Here is a 12,317-nt window from a genome sequence, read left to right as displayed (position 1 = left end):
CCGCGTGAAACTTTACTGCTAGGTCAATGGCTGGCGATAAGGTCGCAGACCCAAAATGGACGCTTGCAATTTTGATTTTGCCACACATCCATTTTTGGCAAAAATTTTAAAAAGGCCTTTTAAAAATGGATTGGTGCGCGCCCAAAGCCCACGCCTATACTCCCGCAAGCCATTTTTCAGTGCACCTTAGTAAAACGACCCCATATTTTGATTTTGCCACACATCCATTTTTGGCAAAAATTTTAAAAAGGCCTTTTAAAAATGGATTGGTGCGCGCCCAAAGCCCACACCTATACTCCCGCAAGCCATTTTTCAGTGCACCTTAGTAAAACGACCCCATATTTCATGCCTAGATAGTTGATAATATATTTACAGGGATAATTTAATAAGAAAGAGGCGAGGATAGTGGAGGGCAGACTTATACGGTCTGTGCCAGAGCCGGTGATGGGAGGCGGGACTGATGGTTGGGAGGCGGGAAATACTGCTGGGCAGACTTGTACGGTCTGTGCCCTGAAAAAGGCAGGTACAAATCAAGGTAAGGTATACACATATGAGTTTATCTTGTTGGGCAGACTGGATGGACCATGCAGGTCTTTTTCTGCCGTCATCTACTATGTTGGAGGTGCATTCTATTAAATAGGATTGGTCAGTTCCTTGAAGCACAGCCAGAGCTCAGCGTCCTGCACAGTAACGCTCAGACACCAGAGAGAGAGGGGGGGGGGGCTGACACCAGAGAGAGGGAGGGAGGGAGGGCCTGACACCAGAGGGGGGGGGGAGGTATCTCTCTCACACACTCTCTCTCTCACAGTCAATGTCTTTCTCTCTCTCTCTCTCTCACTCTCACACACTGTCTTTCACACACTCTATGGCTCACACTGTATCATATTCACTCTCTATGTGTCACACAGTCACTCACACACTCTCTTGGTCTCACACACTCTCTCTCTCTCGCATACACTGTATCTGTGTGAAACACTCTCTCTCTCACACTGTGTCTCACATACGCACTTGCACACACTCTCATTCTCACAAACACACTCTCTCTCTCACACTGTGTCTCACATACGCACTTGCACACACTCTCATTCTCACAAACACACTCTCTCTCTCTCACAGACACACTCACACCCTCACTCTCTCTCTCTCTCTCACACACACACTTGCACATTCACTCTCTCTCACACACACACAGTCACTCTCACATACACTCTCTCAAACATACACACTCCGAGGAAAACCTTGCTAGCGCCCGTTTCATTTGTGTCAGAAACGGGCCTTTTTTACTAGTAATGGTAATAAGAATAAAGAAAGCAAAGTAAAACTAGGCTTCAGCCCACACAAAACGCCACCAGCAGTCATGCCACCAAAGGACTCCAAATCAGAATTTAAACGTCCAAGTCAGATGTCTGAAGTTCCACTAGTAATTTAAAACAGGAACTGATGATGTAGAAACTGTTCTAAAAGACATGGTGAAATGGATGTTCATATGCCAGTGACATGCTGCATGAACATCCATTTTAGAAAAAAAAATATCTAAAACATCAGTGGGGCAACACAGGAACATAAATGTCTCTGTGGAAACAGATAAACATTTGTGCTATGAAATTGCAACATAAATGCTTCTGTGCTGGAAAAGTACATGGTTATGTCTGCCATTTAGAAACACAGAAATCTATTTCTCCTGAAGGTGTTGCAGAACCCAGTATCCCTTGCCTGTTTTGTTTTTTATTTTTTGAAAGGGGGGGGGGGGAGAGGGGAGATCCTAATCCCTCCAGTGCAACACTGCTCAACAGGAGCTCTTTTCTGAAACCTAGACGTTGTGGACATTTTCTCCCTCTAGCTTTTGGGCTTGCCTAAAACACACCCAAATTATGCCATGTGTTGTTCATCAGTTTTAGATGTTTGTATCCTGGCTATGTATAACCAGAACTTATGCATCTATGCATGATAGACATCTAAGTGGAGATAGAATCTTAGCAGAGATTGGGTGGTTATGCCAGTAATTGGAGAGTAAAACCAATGCTGGGCGGACTTCTACGGCCTGCTCCCTGATCGTAGCTGAATAGATATGGATGGGCTGGAGTGTAAATTTTAAGGGGCTTCGACGTTAGCTTCATAACTTTTAGTACAGGAACAGTGCTGGGCAGACTTTTACGGTCTGTACCCTGACAAAGGCAGGGACAAATCAAACTCAGGTATACATTTAAAGTAGCACATATCATGTAAAATGAGTTTATCTTGATGGGCAGACTAGGTGGACCATTCAGGTCTTTATCTGCCGTCATTTACTATGTTACTATGTAAGTGCCAATTTATGGATGTCGAAAACGCATATGACACTTCTAAATTAAGCACCAGCATTTTCAAACTAACTTAAAAGACAAAAAAAATAAGCAATATACTTTTTCCTGATTATGTGTCCCTTACCAGTAAAGCCTGTTTCATTAATTCCCTCCATGTTTTGTCCACAGTGTTGAATCGTCTGCCTTCCTCAGGCATTTGTGCCATAATGTCAGGTGAACTAAAGATAGGCTCCAAGTACAACCAAGTGGCCTGAACCTTCAACCATTCATCCAAGATTTCTTGCAATAATAATAACCTACTTTCCCAGTCCCTACAAGGCAAAAAATGAATGATCACGCACAGTATACTAAGCAGACAATTCACAAAGGCATTTTCCTACTCTGTGTCTACGGGAAGGGGCCTTCATGAATCAGGCCCTAAATCTGATATTAAGAAATATCTTTTTCCTTGATCATTTTTACTATCTTACCCTCCCCCCTTTTTATAAACCAGCGTGGTAGTGTCAGTATTACCGCACCTGCAGCCGCTGGTGCGGCTTTGTAAAAGGGAGGTTAGGTAGAAAAATAATGTAGATAACTGGGACTAAGCCTGAAAATTACATTCCAATGAGCACTATATATGTGATAAAATAGATTAGGGAAGGGGTATCTACTTTCAGACATTTTAATAGTGCAATGGTTTTTCAACAGTTGTTGATCCACAAGCCAAAATGGAATTCCCCAATAGTTTCAAAATTAAGAAAGGAATATTATTGTAGGGAAACTATAATAAGCATTGAGTTCTGAAGAGTACATAAAGGATTATTTTGAGAACTACATTTGCAAGTGTAAATTCATATTATCCACAAATATTTTCTGTTTTGCAGAGATCAGCTATGGGTAGGGGAAAGGTGAAGGGGGAGAAGAAGTACAGACAGACAGGCAGGCAGGCAGGCATTGAAGGAAGAAGTAGATTCTGGAGACCTAATAGGAATGTGAATGCAAAATCGATTTAACACACATTAACATATGTACACTTACAGGCTCATTTTCGAAAGAGATGGACATCCAAAAAGTGACATAAATCGACACTTGGACGTCCATCTCTCAGAGACGTCCAAATCAGTATAATCAAAACCAATTTTGGACGTCTGTAACTGAAGTCCATCGCAAGGACATCCAAATTTCAAGGGGGTGTATCAGAGGTGTGGTGAAGGTGGGACTTGGGCATTCCTAAGATTTGGACATCTTTGACCCATAATCGAAAAAAGCAGAGACGTCCATGACTACAACTTGGACGTTTTCACACAGACCTGTTTTTATTATGAATAAGGCACAAAAAGGTGCCCAGAATGACCAGATGACCACTGGAGGGAATCGGGGATGACCTCCCCTTACTCCCCCAGTGGTCACTAACCCCCTCCCACCCTCAAAAAACATGATTAAAAATATTACTTGCCAGCCTCTATGCCAGCCTCAGATGTCATACTCAGGTCTAAGACAGCGCATGCAGGTCCCTGGAGCAGTTTTAGTGGGTGCAGTGCACTTCAGACAGGTGGACCCCGGCCCATACCCCCTCTACCTGTTACATTTGAGGAGGAAACAGCGAGCCCTCCAAAACCCACCAGAAACCTTCTGTACCCACATCTAGGTGCCCCCCTTCACCCGTAAGGGCTATGGTAGTGGTGTACAGTTGGGGGTAGTGGGTTTTGGGGGCTCAGCACACAAGGGAGCTAAGTACCTTGGAGCATTTTATGAAGTCCACTGCAGTGCCCCCTAGGGTGCCCGATTGCTGTCCTGGCAGGTTAGGGGGACCAGTGCACTACAAATGCTGGCTCCTCCCACATCCGAATGGCTTGCATTTGGACGTTTTTGACTTGGACGTCTTTGGTTTCGGAAATCGCCAAAAGTCAAAGATGTCCAAAGCTAAGGACGTCTAAATCCAAGGACATCCTTGGTATTTTCGAAACAAAAGATGGACGTCCATCTTTTTTCAAAAATGAGCTTTTCCCCACCCCCGGATTTGGACATTTTACAAAGACGTCCAAATCCCAACTTAGACGTTTCTTTCGAAAATGCCCCTCTTAATTTCCATGTGTTGAAAAGTTCTAATATGCATTAAAATTTTAAAGAAATGTTTGAAATAAAATGGAAAGAAACCCTAAAAAGCAGGAAAAAAAGTCTGAAAATTCCAAAAACAAAAATATTTGCCTATGGACATTCCTAGGGCCTAGGAGGGATTGACGAAGAGGTGAGTAGTTTTTTTAGGTTAGACCGCAAGACTAGAAAACCAGTCAACGTAAGTGCTGGTTTTCTGCTGACCACTAGCCTCCAGATTAGCTGGAATTCCTCCAACTCTTGCTCTGCTACCCAGAGTTTGGGTTACAACATCAGGGGCAATGGCAATATTAACTCAAGCATACCCTGCTTGCCCTGTCTTCCTCCTCCTCACTGTGACATACTGGCAACTTGCATGGGAAGATGCACTGTAGATAGTGGTTCTGTGCATGTTGAAGGACAATTCTATCATCTAGGTGCCCATATTTACATGCCCCTTGCATACATAAATATAAAGAGGCTCATTTTCAAAGCAAATTGACTTACCAAGTTACTGAGGTTTATTTTCAAAGCACTTAGACTTAACAAAATTCCATAGGTTACCACGTAACCTTTTAAGTCTAAGGGGTACTTTTACTAAGGAACGCCGAAAAGTGGCCTGTGCTGGTGTACACACATGTATTGGATGCACACAGGTCCATTTTTCAGTGCACCTGCAAAAAAGGCTTTTTTTAAAGCCAAAAATGGACACACGGCAAAATTTAAATTGGCACGCGTCCATTTTGGGCCTGAGACCTTACCGCCACCCACTGACCTAGCGGTAAAGTCTCATGCGTTAACCAGACGGTAATAGTCAGTGCATATACAATGCTGATTACTGCCCACTTAGCGCCGCATGCTAGAAATTTCCAGGGCATGTAGTGGGCGTGTGTAGAAAATGAAATTACTGCCCGGGCCACGCAGTAGCCAGGTGGTAGTTCAAAATTGATGCATGTAGGACACACATGTGTGCCTATGTGGCTTAGTAAAAGGGCCCCTAAGTGCTTTGAAAATGAGCACCACAAAATACTAGAACTTATATATGGAACTACCTTGAAAATACCAACAGAATACTAAAGCAGGATGCTAAACATCAATGCAAGATCCATGGTGAACAAGACACTATTAATAAGGAAACTATTAGAATTGTCAGATCTGGACTGTTTATCTCCGAAACATGGCTCACAGACGTCAACAGCCCGATACTACCCCACCTATACCCACCCGGATACAACATTCTTCATTCTCTAAGACTAAGTAAAAAAGGAGGAGGACTTGCACTCATTTATAAGAGCTTTCTTAGTTAGTACAGTGGTTTTCCCAGAGCTGGAATATATGTTATGTAAACTCCAAGACAATTCCAAAAGAGCTAGCCAGATTGCTCTATTTAGCACCCACCAGGAGCCTGGACAAAAGCAGAACCTACTATACTGGAGGTCATTTTGTCCACCATATCCTAGTTTCCCAAAGTAGTTGTCCTGGGAGGCCTAAACTTACACCTATATGCAGATAACAATATTCAAAACTTTAAATCATTCTTGAAGACAAATGAACTCACTGTGTTTAAGGAAGGTCCAACCCATAAGCATGGCCATACTCTAGATTTCCTCACTTCCTAACCCACCAACCTGATTGGATCACCTACATGGAAGCCTATACCATGGTCAGATCACTTCCAACTAGACTTAGTATCTGCCTGAAGAGCCACCCCAACCACCACCCTGTTAAGCTAATATCCACCAGAGGGAAAAAAATCAATGAATCCAGCTTCTGGAATGAGCTAAAAAAAAAAAAAATCTCCCTTACCCCTGAAAGCCCTATACAAGAATTGATAAAATCTAACTGGGACACCAAAGTCAAAACAGTGCTGAATAAAATAGCACCAATCACTACCAAAAAGATCAAAACAAATCAAAAATCACCCTGGTTCTCAGAAGAGCTAAACTAAAGCAAAAATGTCATAAACTTGAAAATATATGGAGAAAAATCAAAGCTATAGATGATAGATCCAACTGGAAACTTGCCTTTTATCACTATAAACTAAAAGTAACTGACTCCAAATGAAAATATTGCAGAAGCTTAGTGGGCCAGGATACCCTTGACAATAAAAAAAAAAAACTCCTCACCCTAGTTAGAAGCCTAACCTCCACCCACTCTTCTGATAAAACACAACAAATGAGTTCTTCCACTCAAGATCTAGCAGTCTACTTTGAAAGCAAGATCAAACAAACCAGAGCAGAACTAACTAAAAGCAACTCGGTACAGGAAAACCTGGAGACCTATGACTCAGGAGTCATCTCCAGTCCAGACTCAAATCTGGGAATTAAAACAAACCAAATACGGGAAATTTTCAAACCACTATCTATTGAAGATATAAAATCACTACTACTAAAATGATCACACTCGCACTGCTTCCTAGACCACTGACCAGAATTCCTGTTCCAAACCTCCCCAATAGAGGTTGTTCAATGACTAACAGACTGCCTTAATGGGTTACTGGAGTCAGAATCTCTTCCTTCAGACATGGGCAAAATCGTTTTCCCATCACTGTTGAAGGGCTCAGGACTAGAAATAGACTCTACAGCAAACTACCGCCCAGTGGCAAGTATACCACGCTTTACAAAAATGCTAGAATCATATGTTAGCAAACAATTCTCTAAATATCTAGACACATTTTCCACTATATACCAGTCCCAGTTTGGATTCAGATCCACACACAGCACTGAAACCCTGCTCTTAGTGCTAACAACATATGTCAAACAATACTTATTTATTTATTTGTTACATTTGTATCACACATTTTCCCACCTATTTGTAGGCTCAATGTGGCTTACATAGTACCGGAGCGGCGTTTGCAGACTCCGGTGTAAACAAATACAAAGTGATGGTTGTGGTAAGATAAAGTTCATGTGGCACAGCCACATTAGGGAAGCATACAACGGAAGTGTTGTGTTATGTCCTTTACATATTTTAGTATTAGTGTGTTGTAGAAATCGGTATTTATGTTGGGTTGGTAGGGTATGCCTTTTTAAACAGGTTAGTTTTTAGTGATTTCCGGATGTTTAGGTGGTCGTACATAGTTTTCAAGGCTTCTGGTAATGCGTTCCACAGTTGCGTGCTTATGTAGGAGAAACTGGATGCGTAGGTAGATTTGTATTTGAGTCGTTTGCAGCTTGAGTAGTGCAGATTTAGGTATGTTCGTGTTTCTAGTTGGTAGGTCGATCAGGTCTGTCATGTATCCCGGGGCTTCGCCGTAGATAATTTTGTGAACCATGTGCAGATTTTGAAGGCAATGCGTTCTCTGATGGGGAGCCAGCGTAGTTTTTCGCAGAGGGGTTTTGCACTTTCAAATCGCGTTTTTCCGAAGATAATCCTAGCTGCTGTGTTTTGAGCGATCTGAAGTTTCTTTAGTGTTTGTTCTTTGCATCCCACGTAGATTCCAATGCAATAGTCCACCTGGCTTAGTACCATTGATTGTATCAGGTTGCAAAATGTTTCCCTCGGGAAGAATTGCTTCACGCGTTTGAGTTTCCACATTGTGTGGAACATTTTCTTTGTTGTGGATGTCACTTGGCTCTCTAGTGTTAAGTTGCGGTCTATTGTAACGCCGAGGATTTTCAGGTTGTCTGGGATAGGGAAGGTGTAATCTGGGGTGTTGATAGTTGTGGGGTTGTCCGCGCTGTGTTGGGATGAGAGGATGAATGTGTTTTTTCTTTATTGAGTTTTAGTTGAAATGCATTTGCCCAAGAATCCATGATGCTCAAGCTGTTCTTGATTACGTTGGCGATTTCTGTCAGTTTAGATTTGTAAGGAATGTATATTTTGACATCGTCTGCATAGATGAAGGGGTTAAGACCTTGGTTGGATAAGGACTTGGCTAGTGGGGTCATCATTAGGTTGAAGAGGATCGGTGATAGTGGAGATCCTTGTGGTACTCCGCAGTCTGCTTTCCATGGTGATGATATGATTGAGTTTGATTTTACTTGATATGTTCTTGTTTAGGAAACCTTTGATCCAGTTAAGAATGTTTCCACCAATTCCGAACTTATCTAGTAATCTTATTAATATGTTATGGTTTACCGTGTCGAATGCACTAGACATGTCAAATTGGAGGAGGAGGATGTTTTTGCCTATTGCTATTTCCTGCTTGAATTTGGTTAGGAGAGTGAGTAGTACTGTTTCAGTGCTGTGGAGGGGGCGAAAACCTGTGATTTGTGAAGTATTGAGAATTTGTTTATGTAATCTGTCAGTTGTTTGGTTACCATGCTTTCCATCAGTTTGACTGACAACGGGATGGATGCTACTGGACGGTAGTTAGTGATTTCATTGGTTTTTTTCTTGCTGTCTTTTGGTATCGGGGTGAGTAGGATATTGCCATTTTCCTTAGGGAAAAGACCTTGCGGTCATGTAATTTAGGTGTGATGTGAGGTCTGCTATGAAGCGGTCAGGGGCGGATTTCATTAGGTAGTTGGAGCAGGTATCCAGTTTACAGTGGGTGTTTGAGAACCTACTGATCGCCTGTGCAACTGCATCGATGGTGAGGGGGGCAAAGTTTAAGCAGGTTCGGTCAGCCGGGTATTCTCCAGTGGTTGGGTCCAATTCATTAAGGAAGTTTTCGATGTCAGTGTTGCGTGTTACGTAGATGTACAATTGTTTCATTGAAATACTTAACAAGTTTATCTGCAGATGGGATGTCTGTATTCGATGTGATGACCAGGTTGGTGTCTAGAAGTTTGTTCACGAGTTGGTATAATTTCTTCGTGTCTTTGTAATATGTTCCTATTTTCGTTTTATAGTAAGATCGTTTAGACTTTCTTATAGCGTATTTGTATTTTCTTTGTGATTGTTTCCATGTGTTGAGTGTGTGTTCATCTTTTGTTTTTTTTCCATGCTCGTTCGAGTTTTCTAGATTGTGTTTTTAGTTTTTTCAGTTCATCGTTGAACCATGGTATCGAGTTATGCTTACGTGAGGTTTTTGTTCATAAGGGTGCAATTTCATCTAGTATGCATTTGCATCTTTTATCCCATTCCATGAGGTAGTATATAGAGTATACGGAGTCTGTTTGTGCTGTCCATTCATTGTTGTATATCTCTTGCCAGAATGTTTTCGAATCTATTTGACCTCTAGTACTGTAGGATGTGTGTTCTTGTATTTGGTGTGATCCCTTCTTCCGCCAGTGTAGGGATACGTCCATTTAATATCTGTTATTATTAAGTTCTGGTCTGTTGAGAGTTTGTGTGAAATGAGATCAAGTGTGTGCCCTTTGACGTGTGTTGCTTGCATTTGTGGCCATTTGAGATCCCATAGGTGGACGAATTCCTTGCATTCGCGTGCGTTTATAGAGTTTGGGTCTTCTAAGTGAAGGTTGATGTCTCCTATTACTAGTACATTGGAGTTGGTCACACATGTTTGAAATGAAGTCCATGAAGTTGGTCTGGCCTTCGTTCCAGTTATGTGGAGGTCTGTAAAACAGGACACAGTTCAAATGATCGCGAAGGGTCTTGTTGTGAATTCTGATTGAGGCAATTTCAAGTTGAGGTGTCATGGACTCGGCAGTTGTTTTGGTGGTAAATTGGGATTGTTAGATTAGTGCTATGCCTCCGCGTCTCTTTTCATTTCTGGTCCAGAGTGTGATTTTGTATCCTGGAGGGCAGAGGTCTAAGATTATGTCCTTTTGGTCATGGATCCAGGTTTCATTGATGAAGAGTAGATCAAGGTCTTCTGCCAAGATCCAGTCTGTTAGTATTGCTGTTTTATTTACTGCAGATCTGGCGTTGATGTAGCCCACCTGGATTATTTGGAATGGGTCTTCTACGTTTGGTGTTGTGTGGACTTTTATTAGTTGCCGTTTCTTTGTTGAGGTGAGTTTGTTTGAACTCTTCTTTGCATTCTGTGGAGGTTGTCCACATGTTGGTGGTCTTCCTTTGTTTACATTGTTGTCAGTTTGATGCGGTGTGGTGTTTCTGATCAATCTTTATTGATTGTATAGTATGGGTATGATGTTACTTTCTGCGAGAAGGGCAGTTAATGTAAAGTGGATCAGTGTTAAGGAGTAGATTATTAGGAGTAGTTTGAAGGTGTTCATTGTGGTTTCTGTTCAGTGTGGGCTACTAATAGGATTGTGTTCTGATGACTGGATGTGTGATAAGACTTTGTTCTTTGGAGTGGGGTCTGGTGTTCTAGTCTCGTGTATTGTTTCAGCTTGCCTTATGCAAGGGGGACCAAGTTCTACTATTTCAATTTGACATCTCAGCAGCATTCAATGCAGTGGCTCATGTAATGTTACTTGAACATCTGAACCAGATCAGAATAACCAGACCAGCCCTCAAATGGTTCAACGAATTCCTCTCAAACCGAAGCTACTCAGTGTAACAAAACAAACACCTTTCTAAATACAGGATTCTGAAATGTGATGTTCCCCAAGGGTCCCCACTCTCTCCAATCTTGGTCAATTTCTTCATGTCTTCCCTCAGTTCAATACACCTGGGATCAGGAGAGCTGCTACTATCATATGCGGACGACATCATACTCCTTCTATCTCTGACATCCTCACATCAAGACCCAACCTGACCGGCAACAATTGGGATGAACACTGTTCAGACCTGGGCCCTGCAAACAAACTGAAACTGAACACACAAAAGACCAAGATTCTTTGGTTTTGGAATCCAGGAGCCAAGGTCCCAACTTCAATAACACTACCCAACAACAGCATCTTCCTAGTTGAATCAGAAGGTAGAGTACTTGGGGTCATCCTTGACTACTTCCTATCGTTCTCTTTCCATTATTAACCAACTATAGAAGAAATCAAATGTTTAAAATGAGGCAACTTCGTCTAATCAGGTCATCTTTTGATCAAAAAGCCTTCATGCTACTGGTACAAATGCTTATCCTACCACACCTGGACTACTATAACATCCTACTATTTGGCATTAAGAGCAAATATCAAAGAAAACTACAGATCATACAGGACACTTCAGCAAGATTAATTTTCAAACTGAATAGATACACTAGCGTTTCATCGTATCTTACAAAACTACACTGGTTACCAATAGCTGAAAGAACTAAGCTTAATGTAGCATGTCTAGTCTTTCAGATCCTTCAAGGTGCCACCTCCGAACTGCTGATCAAAATCTCTTTCATCTGTACTGTTCACTCCAACAGACTGAAAGGACAAATGTTCTTAGCCACACCGTTTCAAAAGAAAATCCAATCACAGAAGACCTATAACTCGCTCTTCTCGGTATGAGGGATCGCATTATGGAACTCACTCCCTCTGGCTATTAGAGCAGAGAAGAACTACCTCAACTTCTGAAAGAAGCTAAAAACTTTCTTCTTCCCAAAGACTGCTACATAACAATCACCAATCTTTGATCCCCTAACGAACTCTAGAACTATCAATTATAACAAAGCTACATGACAATCACCAATCATGGATCCCCTAACAAACTCTAGAACTATCAAATATAACACTGATACAGTCACGCCTTATAACATTTTTGTCACGATTGTGCCCCTGTTTCAGGCTCTCATGCATCTCGCCACCTGGTGTGTAGACCTGGTGGCTGTGATGGACTGTCTGTTTGATGTTTCCCATGTTCCAGAAGTCATGCCGGTCCGGTCCAGTCTGGGTTTTCCAGCCTTCCAGATTGGCTTGGGATTTTTGGAACTAAGCAGCACCCTTACCCGGTGAACTCCCTTGTGTGTTGCCTTTATTAACCACCTGGGAACTTTCAGGCTTTGCCTTGGCAACAGAGGTCTTCAGTTGTGTTCTTGTCCTTGTTGGTCTGTTGCGGTTCCTGCCCTGAAAGCTTGTTTTGCCTGTCTTTGACCCTGCTGGTTTCCTGGTTTATTCTTCTGTCTGCTGCCTGCCCATGACTCTGCTAGTTCCTGGTTTATTCTACTGTCTGCTCCCTGCCCAAGTCTCTGCTTGTTTCCTG

General features: G+C 42.1%; 1 protein-coding gene across 1 annotated transcript in view; it reads right to left on the bottom strand.

Moving 5' to 3' along the window:
- DNAH7 (dynein axonemal heavy chain 7) overlaps positions 1–12,317 on the bottom strand; it is a 525,690-nt gene that overhangs the window by 372,389 nt on the left and 140,984 nt on the right. The window contains 1 exon segment of the mRNA XM_030210108.1: positions 2,428–2,614. Within this exon segment, the coding sequence (XP_030065968.1) occupies positions 2,428–2,614 (187 nt within the window).

This window comes from Microcaecilia unicolor, chromosome 7 (assembly GCF_901765095.1).
Source record: "Microcaecilia unicolor chromosome 7, aMicUni1.1, whole genome shotgun sequence".
NCBI classification, from domain to species: Eukaryota; Metazoa; Chordata; class Amphibia; order Gymnophiona; family Siphonopidae; genus Microcaecilia; species Microcaecilia unicolor.
The sequence above is the reverse complement of the archived record's forward strand: the minus strand, read 5'-3'. Positions and strand labels throughout refer to the sequence as shown.